The following is a 19,117-nucleotide window of genomic DNA, read 5'->3' as shown; positions in this document are numbered from 1 at the left end:
TATTGCCAATGTTTGTCAAGTGTGTTTCTAATCATAAGAAGAGTGAAGATGAACATTCACTAATAACAGATTGTGGAAAAATGGTTGTGTTCCAAATGATGATAATAAGGTTTATTGTTACAGCTTTTAATATAAATTAACACCCCCACCATACTCATGTGAGCCTGCTGTTTTTGTATGGCTATTGTACATGAATTAACAAGCATAAATGTTCATTTCAATCTTGACTTGGACTTCTCCTTATGGCAAATCCAAGTGCCAGTCCCGTCAGCGGCACTCTGTATAATCCCCTAAGGTGTAGCTGCTCGTTGAACAAAATCTGTTCTATTACAGTAACCGGAAGGTCACTGCAATTGTTCAGGAAATGTTTGAGGACAAAATGACATTCCCAGTGTACAGCATAGGAAGCACATAATACATAGAAAAAGGTGGAACAGAGCACTGATCAATGTAATCAGCCAGTAAAGTTCTAGAAGTAGCTCAAATCACAATGTTAAAGCTAATTTGTTAATCTTACACCAGCAGTCTATTTGGACATTGCTGTTTTACATTACATAGTTAATCTCACTGAATAGTAATCTTTTCTGAAATGAAAGTAGAAAATTTGGTTCTGTGTTTTAATGCATCCATTCATGACTCATTTCACTGTTAAATGATGCCACAGTTGGGTCCCTTGTTTCTCATTGCTATCCAGTGAGTTACAAAGTTAAAAACAAAAGAACTGTGGGGATGCTGGAAATCAGAAACAAAAAAGAAATTGCTGGAAAAACTCAGCACATCTGGCAGCCTTTGTGGAGAGAAAACAGAGTTATCATTTTGAGTACAATTACACTTCTTCTGAACTATGACACTTTCATTTCTGAGGAAGGATCACTGAACTTGAAATGTTAACTCTAACTTCTCACCACAGATGTTGCTAGACCTGCTGAGTTTTTACAGCAGGTTCTGTCTCTGTTACAAAGTAAGATCATCTCAGTCTGCATCCAGCAAGTGAGAAGTTTTTTTTAAAAAAATTGTACATTCAGGTATGTAGTATAAAACTGCAAATACTAGTTGTCAATCCAGTGGTTTTCCTTTGCACACATAGTGTTTGTGGCATTATATGGATATTTGCTAATCAACTCATTCAGGGATGTTATTACATTTTGCTTGGTGACTATTTATGAACAGTTCTGACATTCAAGAAAGGTTACTAAAATATAGTTGAAATTAAACTTGTTGCACTGAATTCCATTTTGCCATTAGTTCAAACCCAGTATTACATTCTGTCTCAACCAATGCAGAATTTCTTGTGCCTGGTAAATAGGTAAAAGAACAGCTGAAGAAGCAGTCTCACTTATACTGTTTGCACAACATGCAGTGTTTGCAATGTATTGTTTTATATAAACTGCGTCATGAGATGTTACAAAACACACAAACCATTTACTTTTAAGCATGAGTTACAGCTCATAGTTCTTGTTACTCAGCAACAATGGCTCTTTCTTTTACTTGATCAACAGATTTTGACAAAACTGAATCTTATCTATCAGCAATCAGAAAGAATATTGAATGGTTGAAGAAACACAATAAGCAAGGAAATGGAGAAGGTATGTTTGATAGTCTTGAACAGCAAATGCACTTTCAGTAGTAAAGACGAAAAACACTCAAAGCTAATTTTAAAAAGGCTTAAGACTGAGGGTAACTTACACTTTTAAAAAAAACTGATGGAAAGAATTCCATTTTATATTGTTTGAAAATAAATATGGAAAGATAGATTCACAACTAATCTTTTGCTGCATGTGATGTACTGGGCATACAATGAAATTTCATTTTTGATTCGTTCTGAGCTATCAGAGGGAAGGCAATGTCCTAGTGATATTATTATCAATCTATCAATCGGAACATTTTCCGGATCTTTAGGAGACCTGTGTTCAAATTCTGCTATGGCAGGCAATGGAATTTGATTTCAATTTAAAAAAACTAAAATTAAGCATCTAATGATGATCTTGACACCATTGTCAGTTGTTGATGAAAAACCCATGATTCACTAATGTCCTTGAGGGAAGGAAATCTGCCATCCTTACTTGGTCTGGCCTACTCTAACTCCAGACCCACAGCATTGTGGTTGACTCTTAACTGTCCTCTGGGCAATTAGGGATGGGCAATAAATGCTGGGCTAGCCAGCAATGCCACATTCCGTGAATGAATGAAAAGAGCATCATATTCACATTCAAATACAATAGGATAAATTCTTTCAGTTTAACCACACTCCACAAAGTAAGTCTTGCAGATATAAAAAGTGAAAGAATTCCACTCTAAGAAACTTCTAACCATAATCTGCATGGCCCCTTTCAACATGTTCTAGCTGAGGGCCAACTTTAGTTATTTTGAAATAACTTTAAAGGTTAGTTACGGTTCATAGTTAAACTTCACGTCAGCCAACATATCAATAAAGGTTAAAATAGTATCAGAGATAATGGGAACTGCAGATGCTGGAGATTCCAAGATAATAAAATGGGAGGCTGGATGAACACAGCAGGCCATCCAAGATAATAAAATGGGGAATGATGCTCTTTTCATTCATTCACGGAATGTGGCATTGCTGGCTAGCCCAGCATTTTGTGCTCCTGAGATGCTGCCAGCTTTTGTGCTTCTGAGATGCTGCTTGGCCTGCTGTGTTCATCCAGCCTCCCATTTTATTATATCAATAAAGGTAGCTGTTTAAGGTAAGCCACAACTGATTTGCAATTATTTGGATCCAACTATTGAGAATGCAATTTAAAAACAAAAAAAGTCTTTCATGGGCATTGCTGGCTCGCCCAGTATTTATTGCCCATCCCTAATTGCACAGAGGGCAGCACAGAGTCAATCACACTGCTGTAGGTCTGCAGTGTCACAGGCTGGACCGGGAAGGGATGGAAGATTTCTTTCGTGAAAGGGCAGCTGGACTTCTTTTACAATGGTTACTTGTTATTAGCTAGCTTTTAATTCCAGAGCTTTAGTGAATTTGAATTTCACCAGGTTTCAACTCATTCCCAGAACATGAGGCTTTGGATTACTATTCCAGTGTCATCACCATTATGCCACTGCCTCCCCAAATGAGAACATTTACAAACATTTCTTCACAAGGGTGTGTATTAATTAATATCTTCTCAAGGCCTATGTATTCTCTATCTAGACCCGGGGTCTGCAACATGAATAACAAAAAGAGCCTTTTTTAAGTCAAAAAGAATTATCTTGAGCCATAATGTTGTTACTCAGTTGTCAATAATAATGAAAGACAGACACATTTCAACAACACCATTTTTCTTAGCTAAAACTTTGTTACTTGATTAGAACTTTTATCAATATTATACTTATGATTAGCTGCACGATAACACTGACCAGAGACGTAACTGAACAAACCACTTAAATACGGTGGCTACAAAGCAGGGCAGAGGCTAGGAACTGTGTCACTTAACTCACTTTCTGACATCCCAAAGCCTCCCAACAGTGTGAAAGAATACTCTCCATTTGCTCACACTTGAATGCAAGTCGAAAGGCATTCAAGAAGCTTGATACAAATCTAGAAAAAAAAAGTAGTTTGCCTGACTGGCAGCCCATCACTACTCAAGCAGTGATCGCACTGTGTACCATCTAAAAGATGCACTGTGGCAACTCACCACCCAGTCCTATAACATCATCTTCCAAACCTGCTGGCTTGACTGCTTAGGAGGCAAAGGACGGCAGACATCATGGGAGCACCGCCACACTCCATGTCATCCAATATTATGACTTAGAATTAACTTACTTCTCCTACACTGCCACGAGGCTAAAATCCTGGAAGACATTCCCAAACAGCACTTTTGCTGTATCTACACCACACGGGCTGCAGCATTTCAAGAAGGTTGCTCACTGTTCTCATCTTAAGGACAGTTAGGGATGGGCAATAAATAGCTAGTGATGCCTAAATTCCATCAAGAACAACTAAAAGAAAACCAAAATAAGTCATTTAATTAACATCAAAATAGATTCAAGCAATCAAAGTTATGGGCTGCAAAAGCAACTTTGATGCCATAGGTTGTAGATTCCTGATCTAGACCACTGTCTGAACATACAGCTGAAATAAGTGTTATATAATTTGTTACAGAATATGACCTTCAGAAGCTGCGTGATGTCATCGATCAACAAGTTGACACCTATGTCCAGAAAGGGATCCTGGAGAAGAGCGAAGGAGATGTAATCAAACGTATTTACAAAAGCCTGTGACATTCTCTAATACAAGAGGGAACCGTCCTGATTGTCAGATCCTTCGACAATGACCGGCAATGCAACTTTTCTTAATTCTAGTTCATATTAGCCAGTGTATAATAGATTTTTTTCTTGGCTGTTCTGCAACATCAAGCAGATTCTAAACCAGAATAGGGGAATAGAGAGTCAACAGAAATCAAAGACAAGTAGGGATGATTCTATGGCACTAGTGGAGAATCTATGTTGTTAGGCAGGGAAGGTTAGAAATAATGCTACATAGGCAGTTTCCTCAATGCTGCTCCCTGCTGGAAGCACAGATCCCTGACATCGACTCTTTCCCTATTTCAGAATAGAGACTGCTGAATGTGCAATACAGCCATTGCACGCGGTGAAGCTTTCAAATCTTAAACATCCATTTTCAACATGAGGGACTGCAGCAGCAATTACAGCTTAATTACACCAAATCAAGTATAGGGTTTACCAACAATCTTTAAAGAAATGTCCACGGCCTCTGATGCATGTCCAGATTGGTCCGATTATCATATAATTGCAAGCGCTAGTTGATTTACAGAAAAATCAATTTATGCATTCTAGGTTTCCTTTCAAATTCATTTTGGACTCAAAATCCCTGAAAACAATCACTTGCACTGACAATTTATCTGGCTAAACTTTAAATCACACTTCAAGAAAGCTCGTTTTAATATTAGTTTAAATTTTGTTCGACTTTAGCTAATGGCAGTAGACTTATGAAATGTACAAAGGTTTGTTGTAAGTGTTTTTAATTCTTAAACAGCTCCAAATTTGTTTTACTCTTTCTGTTCAATGCGTTGGAATGGTTTGTACAGAATAGCTTGGTTAGTGGATATTAGTTCAGAAATCTATACTGGCTTTTTCTTCTGCCCAACAGGATGGTTACTAAAACAGATTTTGAGAGTTGCATGAGTGGAAATATTGCTCTGAACAGTAATTCTGCAAACAAATTATAATGTCCTTGTATTTCCATTATTTGATCACAATAAATGGTCCTCTAAAATAAAGTGTTGAGAATCGTAGGTGCTCATGGCAGTGGGGAGGGGGAGAGGAGGAGAAATACATAAAGTCCAGTGATGTATCACTTCTGAGTGAAAAATATTGCAGCCGATTACCTGAACGAGTTGTGTGCAAAATTTTGTGTCCTTTGTACAAGTAGATGGGAGCCATTTGTGTGTTGCCAGTAAAACGCAAAAAGTACTTTGTTCAAGTGTAAATATTTGTTAAATTTTCAAACTCGTGTAAAAAGTATTAAACTGTTTGAGTTTTCTTTACAAGTTTAGTTAAATTATCCTGGAATAATACCGATCAGTGGTGGCAGCTCAGCTGTTTACAATCTATACCAATAACTTGGATGAAAGGACCGAATGTATGGTAGCGAAATTTGTTGATTACACCAAGAAAGGTAGGAAAGCAAGTTATCAAGAGGACAAATAAATAGTGTACAGAAAGATTTAGATAGGTTAAGTGAATAGGCAGAAATGTTAAAAATTGGAACTTGTCCACTTTGGCATGAATAGAAAAGTAGCATGTCATTTAAATGAAAAAGGACTGCAGAACTCAGTGGTACAGAGAACGCCTTGTGTCCCAGCATATCAATCACACAACTTGGTATGTAAGTACAGCAAGTTATTTAGAAGGGAAATGTTGGCATTTTGTACAACAGGAATGATAGCATTAAAGTAGGGAAAAGTGTTGTTGCAGCTGATACAGGGCTTCATCTGGACTGCATCTGGAGTACTCTTCACAATTCTGGTCACCTTATTTAAGGATGGATATAACTGCAAGAGAAGCTGTTCACTCAACTGATTCCTGAGATGAGGGTGGTTTCTTATTAACAAATTTGAATAGGTTGGGCTAAATATCTGCCAGAATTTAGAAGAATGAGAGGTGATCTTATTGAAACATGGAAGATTCTGAGAGTTCTTGATAGGACAGGTGCTGGGAGAATGTGTCCCCTTGTTGGGGAGTCTAGAACTCGGGGCACAGTTTAAAAATTAGGGGATTCCTATTTAACACTGATAAAGGACAATGTTTTCCCCCCTAGAAGAGGGTCAGTAGTCTGACTCCTTGGCAGAAAGCGGTGGAGGCTGAATCACTGAATACATTCAAGATTGAGCTGAGATCAATTTTTGTTTAATCAAGGGAGTCAAGGGTCATGGAGGGCAGACAGAAAAGCTGGAGTGGAGGCCACAATCAATCACGATTTTATCAAATAGGAGAGCAGGCTTCAACGGCCAAGTAGCTTAGTGCAGTCCTTCTCATGTTCTTTTTTGTAGTTCTCTTTGTCTAGTTGAAACAGGTTCCCCTGTTCAAACAAATCTAAGAAGTTGAAGAAGTCCCAAAAACACTAATGATCTAGATTTGTTTTCATAACTGTCAACTAATATGCAGTCATATCGCATAACACAACAGTAACAATTTAACTGTAGCAATTCATTGGAAAATCCTGACTGGAGACATGTTCATCCAGCCTTCTGTTTTTGCAGTTTGTAAAAGCCTACAAATTAAGCAAGCATGTTCTGCCTCAATCCAGTTCTAAGTGGGTGCAAGTCAATTACTACAAAGTTATCCTCAACTGAGTCCTAAAAGGTAGATTTGCCCAGCCGAGTTTAACAGATAACCTAGTAAGAAATTAATAACATGCCTATGAGGTGCATTACAAATGTTCTTGGAAAAGTTAACACCAAAGCACATTATCACTGCAATCAAAGAGGGTGATTTTCTTTGCATCTATTAGAACCAACCAGGGAGTGTATGATTCATTGGATATTCAAAATAAGTTTCAATTCCCATATCATGATTCTGTCTCTGGAAACAAGTAGTATTCTTCTGATTGACTAAATCAGATTTTTAATTAGAACCTGAGAGCAAGCTGAAAGTGCCTAATTCCACATCAGCTGTTTTAAAGAAATGTTTGAAAGGAACGCATTCACAATAGGATTTCTTTGAAGTGTAACGGGTTAACTAAAAACAAGACAATATAGATTGGCCATTTTAAAAAATGTCCTTAGATATTACTTACGAGCTGTAGATGTGATAGAGGTTAATGGTGGAATCCACGGCTCTATTACAATTATTTGAAGCCACAACATAAAAGTTACTTTTTTTTTAAAATTGTTTGTTCATACCAGATCTTGGAGCATCATCTCCCCCTCAATCAAATGAACAGCTTCCAATTGAGTGAATAAGACAGTGGTGTGGAAAAAAAAGGTGACGAAATTGTCCTGTCAGAAACCATCCACAAAGCAAACACCTTTTTGTACAACTAAGACAGCCTCTGCAACAATGAAATCTGTGGAGAAACATGCCCTAATAAAGATTTAGCATTGAGCCCACATTCAAATCAGGAATATGAGATGGAATAAATAAAAATTGAGGCAATGTCATGCCATCAAAGAAATTCGGTAAGAATACGAATATTTAGGGATTTATTGGACTTGACCAGAGGGAGAATAAAAGCAGAAACTTGGACACACATGTAGGGTGGAAGATTGGAGGCCAGCCAGAACTGCAACGGAATAGTCGAGACCAGAAGTAACAGAGACACAAATTGGAGTTTCAGAATGATGCCATTAATGACTTCAAAAAAGTCATCTGGCAGGGACAAGTATGATTAGAAGGATTAAATATGAAATTTCAGGAAAGACAGATATAGATTTGAGGTAAAACTATGAAAATGAACATCACTTTCTTCATCCAAGTGCCACAATGAATATTTTTTAAAATATTCTTCCTCTTGAAACCCTTCTGTTTATCTTTTCATTCAAAGCATTCATTTTGCTAACACTAGCAGAACTGCTTAGAGAGTGTCTTATTTAATCCAAACATTAATCCAAACATTTCCCATAAATTGAGCATAATGGAAGTTAGAACCATAAACAAGTTCATAATCACTGCTCATGGCTGAATTAGGTCATCACAAGCCGGGCTTCAGAATTTGTCCAAGTTCACCAAATCAATATCCTGGAACTCCTTCCTTTCCACCACACACAGTGGGTCTACCTGGGGTACATGGACTGCAGTGGTTGAAAAGGACAACTCATCACCACTTTCTCAGGAGCAACTAGGGACTGGCAATAAATACCAGCCCAGCAGTGACACCCACATCCCATGACTAAATAAAAAAAGGTCCGCAAAAGGAGATTAATACCATGTCCTGCACTTAACCTTTTTTTTCATTTCTGAAAACAATAATGAATGGAACACTTCAGCTGAACATACAGCTTTAAAAAGTGGGAAGATTATCTTCAGGTAGGTAACACTGTGGCCTTAATCCAAATAGTTATAAAACAATTTTATATTCAGAATTCTCACGCTAGTTGCACTGTACTTTGTAAAGTAAGAGAGCTGAGAACTCAATTTTAGCCTTTAAATATTCTAATAAATTAAAGTTAGTCAAACAGAATATCTTTAAAATGTGCATTCATACTCCTTTTACACAAAAGGACACAGACATATAATGTTTTTAGTAACAATCAACATACTTTCCTCAAAAGAGAGCAAAAATTCAACATGTCCACATTTTTCTTAAAAATTAAATGCACATTTTAGCAACCAACTGATATTGGGCTAGACATTTTACTTTTGCAAACAGGTGCAAAAACTCTTACTACATTATGTAGATTGCCTGTACCCTTCCCTAACTTGCAAAAATGTCTATCTATGAAGGGCAAAATGGTAAATGTTAGAAGTGGCAAAATTACAATAAATATTCAATTCTCCACAGCAAAAATATAAGCAACACACCTCATCAGACTGATGTTTAACAAAATCCATTTATTGCAGATCATCAAATGAAATATTAACAAGTGTTCAATGCCAGTACATTTTAAAAAAAAACTAAGGCCACAACATTGAAACACAAACAATTCATGCGCTAGAAGTTCACCGCATCGGTTATTCCACTTGACTCTTCAGAATGAAGTCACAGATCTCCACATGTTCAGAATCATCATCTGTAATTGATTCTTCCAAATCATATTTGTTCAAATTAGTTTTTGAAGCAAAACAACCTTCAGCAAATTCATGAACAGTCAGAGAAGGCAAGAAAAACAAAAAAAAAATTAATACCCTTTTAATAGCATAACATTTTCACAGAAATAAAAGGCATTTTGGATTTCTTTTCCACAGATCCTCCCTCAAAAATTGAACATAAACAAGTAAGAACATTACAGTTCTAAACCAATTTAGTTTTGCAACAGTGCAGATTTTCAGACGCTCAAACATCTTTTCAATCTTCCTTGATGTTAATTCTGGAGTTGAAAAACAACTGAACGTATTATGATGAAAATCAAACACTTCATCGGCCATTCACAAAAGAGGCTGAGACTTGGGGAAATTAATATTTTAGAATCCACAGCGGAGGTATACTGTAAATTCTTCAATTTTATAACATGCAATTGTATTAATGATATACTCTCAAGAGCCTGTTTAAAATAGCCATCAGCAATCTTACAATATTGTGGCATTATGTTGTTAAAAATCATGGAAAGTCAGAATCTTTGGACAAAGATTTTTTTCAGATAAAATTTAGTTAAAATATTATTTTAATACTGAAATTAAAAAATCTTTAACAGTGAGAGAAGTCCAGCAATTGGATACCTATCATAATTTCAAATCCAGCCCCTTAATTTGCCTGCTTAAATATCTTTAACAGTATATTTATAAACACAAAAGATCTTTATTTGGAACAGTAAAATAGGATTTATCATAACCAAAAACACACAAAAGATACGTTTAAGACCTGAATATCAAGGGAAAAAAATAATTGTGGCAAATAATAGTTTTGATGTGCAATGCTATCACATGAAAATACAATAACTCAAATCAAAAATCTCAGCAAAATTTTGTGTACAATAGGTACTCGATATACTTTCCTGTTGCTGATTAATAGCCCCAGTGAAATGTTAACTTCACTTCCTCAGATGATCAATCCATTTGGACACTTCCAAAACCTTTTGTTTTAATTTGACTTCCAGCATTTATGGGTTTTTGTTTTGTGTCTATTTTCTATTGAGTATTTTACACATTCCTTACTAACTATACTTGTCAAAGATAAACTGCCTCCCATTTATGGCTCACAGCAGTGAAATAGATATCACTAGGGTAAGTGTTTTACATATGAAAGGCAAACTGAAGTACTCTGGATATTCCTCACACAATATGTACCATTTTCCCATTTTAATGTTTGAACTGTCATCAAAATATTAATCTAGTATTTACATATAAATGATACAAAACAAATATTCTGGACTGAAATTACCACAGGAAGGATCAGACTGAATCCTTGTCACTACTAAGTAATGCCTCCCACTCTGCATTCAGCAGTGACTAGAAATTTCATGTAGCGAATAGCACAGCAAACAGCTCTTCCACGGAAAATGTCCAATCAGAGTGAACAAACTGGGTGTGAAGGGATCTTAGCAAATAACCACAGTTGTTCACAGCTTGGTGACAATCACCAGTGCTCTTTGCAGATTGCCTATCCTTAAAACTAGTTTCCATTGTGACTCTATTGTGCAGCTGCTGTTTGAAATCTAAGACCTGAACATTTCTCCCTTTTCTTAACACATGTTGAGGTAACTATCTTTTGTTTTAAAATAGACTGCTCCCATGATAAAACAAGGGAAATAAAGTTAAACACAGACTGCATCTAAGAAGAGACTTAAACCTGGATTATGAGGTGGTATCATTACAATTTTTTGGTGTCGTTTCAGTGGTGTGAATGCAGGAGCTCTATCACAGCATCTCAACATTTGCAGTGATAATGTGAAGAGCGTGCAAAAATTGACCTTTATTTTCCTTATTAATTGTCATAAGTATGTTACCTTATAAAACTAGCACCAACTAGTTGCACTAGTTAAAAGAGGCAACTAGAAATTAGGTGAATCAGGAAAAAGGAAATAATAATAGCTTATGTGGGGATGAGCTTTAAAAAGGAATATTGTAGTTTTAAAACTGCTTATAAAGGTGCAACTGTAAATTAAGGAATCACTGAGTAATCCATCACAAATACGTGGCTAAGCTTCATTGAAAAACATACACAGTTAGGCACATTGCCACAATCTCCTCCAGGGAAACAACTGTGCTCAATCTCTTTGGTACAACCAGATTCTGAACAGATATTACAAAGTTTGAGAAAGTGTTGCCTACATTATTTAATCCATCTTTTCAATTCAGACATCAAAATATATAAAACTAGTCATCCATATCATTTTAGTGGCTGCACAATCCCATTATTTAAAAAATGTATCTTGCAGTAGGATTTAGTACTCAGGAGCTGAACGAGTTGGTTAATTGAAATGTAAGACATGCTATTCAGTATTTTTCTGTTGTGATATACTGTATTCTTCTGGTGCCAACTGGTCATCACAGCTTTGGTGATACAGTCTAAAGCCAAGTCACTACACACCTTCCTCCTCATCTCAATAAAGAGTAGTTCATTAATCAGTGTAACAAACTCATTTTCAGTAATAAAAATATATGCATGAGCATGGAAACAGAAGGAAGACCCGGGCACAGCAGACAAGTGCTGATGAATCAGAGTATAAAGCTTATGGGAAACCTGATTTTCTGGGGAGACGTTAAACTTGTCCACACCAGTTTGACATTCAGTCTTGTGAAGTGAAGTGGAGTGATCAAAAATCGCAGCCACCTGAGAGAATTTGAACAAACAGGTGCATTGCTCACAAAATATTGAAATGGTGGTACAAATCAACAATGTGAAATTATCATTCTCACCACTGCAGTGATAAGACTAATTATTTACCCCAGTAACTCCCTACCTTTAACATAAGTTTCCTTTATTCAATCAACCAACTCCTTATTCAAGATGGCCAGAATTCTCCTCTAATGGAAGGTATCAGTTTCATGGTAACAAAATGTAGAGCTGGATGAACACAGCAGGCCAAGCAGCACCTTAGGAGCACAAAAGCTGATGTTTCGGGCCTAGACCCTTGGCCTGCTGTGTTCATCCAGCTCTACGTTTTGTTATCTCGGATTCTCCAGCATCTGCAGTTCCCATGATCTCATCGATTCTATGGTTTATTTTGCCCATGCAATACCTTAACAGTACAATAAGCTAACTGCATTGATAAAGCACTTCTAGTTACGTTTAGACTGACCACTTTGAAAGCAAATGCTTTAATGGGGCTTAGTGTGACATCTGTCCCTGCATACTAGGATTCTTCCTTCCAACAACGATGTTGTTAGACTTTTTAAAAGGATGACGACTTGCAATTACTATCTTCATCCTCAATTGAAACTGTTACTTAGAACGACAGGTATTGTAAATTACTTTTAGTTTTAAATTGGATATTATGAACAAGTGACCTCTTCTACACAGCTTTTATGTATAAAACTACTCTGCATAATCATACATGAATGGGACTTTGCACATCTAACTAATTATGTGGATCAGTCTCCATTCAGTCTCACTTTGCACAAAATCATAAGCCAAGGTCATATTTAGTTTGAATTTAATTAATTTCTGCACAGCTCAGTCTCCAAGCAATTGTACTTACCTCTGCCCAAACCCATTCGAGTGCCAAACAGTAGGAAAGCACAACAATTAATTCATGCAAGGTGGAGAAGGGACTACAAAGTTGCAATTGCTTTACACCTAATTTCAGTCCCATATCACAGCAGGTACTCTGGATCAGGACTGCAGCAAATAAGCACACACTGCTGTTGCAATATAGAAAAAGGGGGAGAAAGCACAAGGTAACACAAAATTAACAGCGGCTCACACTGAAGATGTTCAAGGTAAAATGCCGTCTTTCCCTTTTACCATATTCCAGTGCTCTGTTAAGGTATATAATTCCGTCGCATAGATTTTAAGCAAAAGGTAAAGCGAATTCCCCCTCCTCCAGAAACCTACAGATCACACAGTTTGTGCCAATGAAGCCAAAGTCTCCAACTCCGACAACTTATGTGGAACAACATTGTATCACTTGCCGTCCAGTTGGTCTGGATCCTGTTCTGTATTTAGCGGTGACTCTGGTACGAGGATTCTGCATAAGAATAATCTTTGTATGCTGCATCACCAGTTCTGTTGAAAGTGAAGAACTTAATTATTACATCACAGAGATTCATAAATTGTTCTCTTTAAAATTTTAAAAATGATCTTTTACTTTTATATTTCTCTTCAAATATCCCATTGTCACGACCCCAGCCTTTGCTAATAGTGGTCAAGCTAGATCCCAGAGTGAAATAAAGCTTGACAGATCATTAGTTGGTTCTGCAGTTTGGTTACTGGGTGGTCAGTCAGTGATATTTACATGGGACAGCCAATGTTCTTTAAACACAACGCAAGTTTTTTTTTAAACACAAAAATAAAGGAAAAAAATGTAGATTATGGCACAATTTAGAAAGCCTTTAACATAAGCAAATTCAACCCTTTTCCAACCACATAAGAGATGTGGTGGTATAGTGGCAATGTTGCTGGACCAGTGATTCGAGCACTAAAGTTCCGGGATAGAGGCTTGAATCACACCATGGCAGATGGCAAAATTTGAATTCCATGAAAATCTGGTACCAAATTCAAGCTAGCAGCAAACATATGACCACTATCAATTATCATTAAAACCCACCTGGTTCACCAATGTCTCTTAGGGAGTGAAAACTGTCATTCTCACCTTGTCTGACTTATGTGACCACAGACTCTCAGCAATGTGGTTTAATGTTAACTGTCTTCAGGGCAATAAGTGCCCACATCCCATGAATAAATAATTTTAAAAATCCTTTAGTCACTCAATCCCAGTGAAATATCACTCCTAACTGAGTGTCTTAATTTCTTACTGAAATTACTCTGTTCTAGCCAGTTTCTTTGGATTGCTGAAGCACTTAAGACTTACTTCTGATGGCCTGGATTCTTTCCAACACATTCTACCTGGAGACTTCCACAAACAAAGAAAATACACTTCTTTTAGGATATGTCCTCCTTTTCTCACCTCAGCCTACTAGTGGCCCATGATCATCTGCTTCTGTACCATAAAACTTTGTAAACATTCAGCAATTAACTCCCCAGTAAGCTGACTGAGTCATTTACCTTAAGTCGCATGCTTTCTTGGAAAAGCTGTCTTTATTTCACTGCTCAGAACTACTTTCTAACCTTTGCTGAAAAAAGGTAATTTTCACAGACTCAAGACAATAATCTACTTTTCCTCCACTTTTAATTCAAGTTCAGAAATAATACATCACAGCTTTGTTTCTGAACAGTGTAAATCAACAAATAAAAACCAAGTGCTGGAGAATCTCATCAACTGAAGCAGCCCATGTCCAAATGCTGTAGAACCTGCACAATACCCATGCTTGGGCTAGCAAGTGCAGAATTACACTATGCTATATAAAATTAAGCCAGTGACTGCAACAAACGGAATTCAATCATCATTCCCTGACATTTTATGGTGTTATGGTGTTATCATCACTGAATCCCCCAGAATTAACATCCTGAAGGTTACCACTGACTAGAAACTTAACTGGACTCATCGTATAAAAATAATGGCTACAGGTCAGAGCAGATCAGCCATTAGGTATCCAGCAGTGAGTAACTCATATCCTGACTCCCCAAAACCTGTTCACCATCTACATGGCACATGTCAGGAGTGTGACAGAATACTCTCCACACTTGCCTGGATGAGTGCAGCTCCAACAACACTCAAGAAGCTTGACAGCATTCAGGCCAAAGCAGCCTGCTTCAATGGTATTACTTTAAAAAACATTCACGCATCCACCCTCAACACTCAGTAGCAGCAGTGTCTCCCATCTACATGATGCACTTCAGAAATTCACTAAAGCTCCTTAAAACAGCACCTTCCAAACCCACAAGCACTTCCATGTAGAAGGCCAAGGGCAGCAGATAAATGCAATATCACCACCACCTGCATATTTCCCTCCAAGCAAGTCATCATCCTGACTTGGAAATATAATGCTGTTCTGTCAGTGTGACTGGGTCAAAATCCTGGAAGTGCCCCCTTAACGGCATCATGGACTACCTACATCACGCAGACTGCAGCAGTTCAAGAAGGCAGAGCGCCATCACTTTTTCCAGGGGAAACTTGAGATTAGCAATAAAACACTGGCCGGGCCAGTGATGCCCACATTTTATGAGTATATTTAAAAATAAGTCTGATAGCATCTGTGGAGACAGAAACAGGGGCAATATTTTGAGTCCAAAATGACTTTGGTTCTGTACATTTCAGATACAGCCATTGATACTTAGATAAATGTAGCAAACAACCAAAACAAATTTTAACAGTACATGATATGAATGACCATATCATTTGTTCTGAGTTTGTTACTTGCTTGAGCAAGGAATGGCAGTTAATGGAAGAACTTCCCATTCTTCAAATAGTGTCATGGAAATAGATGTCCGATTGGAAAGGATATGTCCAACAATGCAGCACTCCCTCAGCTGACCTTATGCTCTTAAATCTGCCATGTCAGCTTGCAGCTACACCTTTCTGGCACAATAGTGGGCATTATCAACCAAGCTAATCTGCAACATGACCATGATGACATTCAGTAAAAACTCTTTAAAAGTTCCAGAATTAACGAGTCACACCAAATGGCAGATAGCTGCAGATCACAGATTAAAATCGCCGTAAGCTCTATTCTTGGCTGTTATAGTGAGAACACTATCCAAAGAAAATGTGGTTATCTCTGCCTGTTCCCATAAGTTCAAATTTGAAGTCATGCCTCATGGGAAGCACTGTATACAGCCTACGGAGAAAGGGGCCTGAAATTTCCACAATCAACACTTTTAGTGCTAACTTGGCACAAGCATAGAATAGAAAATTCTACTCGTCAGGGCGTGAAAACGTTACAGTAATCACAAACTATTCAAATGTATAAAGGATGACCTCTTCAGACATTTAATCTGCAACAGATAATGATTTAGATTCCTCTGATGGTTTGACATTGAAGATAGAATGGGCAATCGTTCAGAAAGAAACAGCAGCTCAAAACTGATGTTAAGCAAGACAGGGAAAATGTGGCTGTTAAAAAATGTCTTTTGCAGACTCTTGGAAGCAGCATGTGTCAGAGCTGTAGGAATTTTGAAAGTGATCATGAGCAGAAATGTAATCACTCATAACAGAACAAACACTAAATTTGCAAACTAATCAGAATACTGTTTTTGACCAATACTCATTAAATGTAAAAACTTCTTTGCTTCAGCACACTGTGCTAGCAATTTCTCACAGGCCAGAAGTGTGATTGCCTGTAAAACTTCACTGGTGGACAACTATTACCCTCTCATACACAAGGGGTCAATTCTGGTACATAAATACTTTTGTTGGAAATAATCAAGACCAGTGAATGAACACAACCTACTTTAATCAATTGTATGTTGATTGGATCCTCCTGTGCATTATGTAACAGAAAATTAAATTGTAATTGATTTCATACAGACTTAGAAAATGTCCCATGTCCAGAGATGAGAGAGACAGGCCAGGTAGCACCTTCATCCTGGTACAGGTCACTAAACTCAACCAGAACCTATAGCTAGCATGGCCAACAAAGGAGATTCCCCACTGTTACTGCCTGGGGCAAACACAGGGTTTACAAGTTGATCGTCAATCTGTTTGGCCATATTACGAACACACCCATCTGTTGGTCATCAAGTTCTGAAGTGAAACTCAAAGTCAGAGCTTCTGGTTCAGACGTAGGGATGCTAACCACAGTGTCTACATACGCTATGGGTGAATTTGAATTTACAGGGTCTGTTTGTGGGAAAAATATCCTTGGCAGTGGTACTTAGCCATTTCCCAAGAAAGACCAAAGGCACCTTTCACCATTAAAAAAAGAAGTCACAGATTACATAATCGCATGAAGGGCAATACTCCCCAAAGGTGGTGCAAGGCTATGAAGTGATAAACAGCACCACATCCTAAGACGTGACAACGCAACCTAACAGACAATGGCAATTCAGCCTCTTATTTTGTGAGCAAATGAAAAGCTTTAGGTCCAAAAAATTAGGATCTTACTCAGATTCATACAGCATAAAGGAAAAGTCCACCCTCATACCTTGCAACATGAAGGAGCTCCCACTCCCTCATTCCAGTCCATCAACCACAGATCCACAGTTCTACTCCCACCCATGGCAGGTCTTTGTGATGGTTGCGAGCAGAGGCCCCTAAATGACAATTTAAGGGCCTTAATTGCTGGAGAATCAAAGTAGTGCCCATGGCAAAAGGAGCCTATAGTCCAGAAGACCTGAGTTCAGGACACCCTGTCCCAGAGGTGTTTTATAGATTGTCTGAACAATTTGATTAAAAAACAACCCAATGAACATTTTTGTCCAACATATAATTGGTGAGGAAGCAAGTCAGCCCTAGAGAGAAACCGTCCCTCTTATCACCACCTCTAGGGAGGAGGAGAACTTCACTTCTTTTAAGAAAAGGTTTTACCACATCCATCCGTTGTTCACTTCCTTACTGCAGTAAAACATTTCAAGGTGGTTCACTGGGACCCAGTCCATCAAAACTTGGCAGTGACTCAAACCAGGAGGCATTAGGACAGATGACAGAGGTGGATTTAGGAAATATCTTAGAGAACAGGAATTCCAGAGTTTAGGCCTAAATGGTTGGAGGAACACAGATCTCAGAGCTATATAGCAGAAGAAAGTTATACATATGGGAAAAAGAAAATTGAACATACAGATAGCATTCCTCCTATTCCAAGTAAACTGAACTGAGATCTTATGCTATTAGGCAAAGGAGTTGCTATAAACATAATGAAAATTAGCCTGTACAAAGTAGTTGGTGTTTCCCATAACGAAGTGTCTCCTGGAAATAACATCAAATCACGTTCTCCCTGAAGCATTTCAATTTCCAAGAAAAACGTTTTAAAAGTCAACCAGATAAAGGTCTTTAAAAGGCTTGCATGTTAACAGCTAGTTTAGCTGCAAAGCCTTTTATAGCCACAGCTCTGATTTAATTTAGCAGCATAGTCATTCTAGCTAGGAATGAAAAGTACATAGCAAACTGAAAATCAATCTGTCAAAAGGTTCACAATTTCCTTTGTTCAAGAAACTATGCACTCCCAACATGGAGTTTCTAACAGTGAAATGAATTTTTGATTCAATTCATCAAGGCGGCAAGTGGGACTTTGTTCCACTTTTGGCTCCGCACAAGTCATTAATTAGTCACATGATGGGGAAAAATCACCAGAACCATAGATGCTTTGAACAGACAATAAAAATTACAATTAGGTTTTATTGACACATGTACTCAAGTAAAGGGATACAAGAGTACAGCAAAAAGCGTACAAAAATTTCCATTTCCGGCACCAGAGTTATAAAAGGATACATTAGTATGTTGTATCAAGTTGGTTAACCAGATGTCTCAAAAGCAGCAGGATAAGTTATGAAACACTGTAGCAAATGGTATAAATACTGACTCATACCATCTCTAATACAGACATGTTTACACAACACGCCAGTTAAGTGAATAAAACAAACTGGATGCAAGTATTAATTTTAAATTATGTTGATGCTCGAAGTTTAACAATGTCATCTTGAAAGATGAAAAGAAAATTTGCCATAAACTATAAAATGAGAACTTATTGTACAGTCCATCAAGCCCCTTTCTGCCATACATGGTACGCGATTTTACCATATTAATAGAATTAATGTCCTAAATCAAATGGAAATGCTCCTCAGTTTCTGAAATGGGAGAGATTCCCACACACATCATTCAGTTCCGGCCAAGACCATTTAGTAGTTAACTCAACCAGGGCCCTAACAGCAAAATTTGTGCTTACGCGAAGAACATTAACTTTTCCAAAGCACGCACTGTGGAGTGTTGTTGAACATAGAGATCTGGGGTGCAGGAACATAGTTCCTTGGAAGTACCATCACTGGTAGACAGGGCGG

The 19,117-nt window shown here is 37.6% G+C and overlaps 2 protein-coding genes across 3 annotated transcripts in view; one reads left to right on the top strand and one right to left on the bottom strand.

Moving 5' to 3' along the window:
- scg3 (secretogranin III) overlaps positions 1–5,516 on the top strand; it is a 29,371-nt gene extending 23,855 nt beyond the window's left edge. For both annotated transcript variants that reach the window (XM_048562619.2, XM_048562618.2), the window contains 2 exons: positions 1,500–1,586; positions 4,109–5,516. In XM_048562619.2, the coding sequence (XP_048418576.1) occupies positions 1,500–1,586; positions 4,109–4,227 (206 nt within the window). In that variant the 3' untranslated portion in view covers positions 4,228–5,516. The remainder of the gene's footprint in view (positions 1–1,499; positions 1,587–4,108) is intronic.
- A 3,482-nt stretch (positions 5,517–8,998) lies between these two features.
- lysmd2 (LysM, putative peptidoglycan-binding, domain containing 2) overlaps positions 8,999–19,117 on the bottom strand; it is a 68,596-nt gene continuing 58,477 nt past the window's right edge. The window contains exon 3 of the mRNA XM_048562621.2: positions 8,999–13,291. Coding sequence (XP_048418578.1) covers positions 13,228–13,291 — 64 coding nt within the window. The 3' untranslated portion in view covers positions 8,999–13,227. The remainder of the gene's footprint in view (positions 13,292–19,117) is intronic.

This window comes from Stegostoma tigrinum, chromosome 33 (genome assembly GCF_030684315.1).
Source record: "Stegostoma tigrinum isolate sSteTig4 chromosome 33, sSteTig4.hap1, whole genome shotgun sequence".
Classification (NCBI taxonomy): Eukaryota; Metazoa; Chordata; class Chondrichthyes; order Orectolobiformes; family Stegostomatidae; genus Stegostoma; species Stegostoma tigrinum.
The sequence above is the reverse complement of the archived record's forward strand: the minus strand, read 5'-3'. Positions and strand labels throughout refer to the sequence as shown.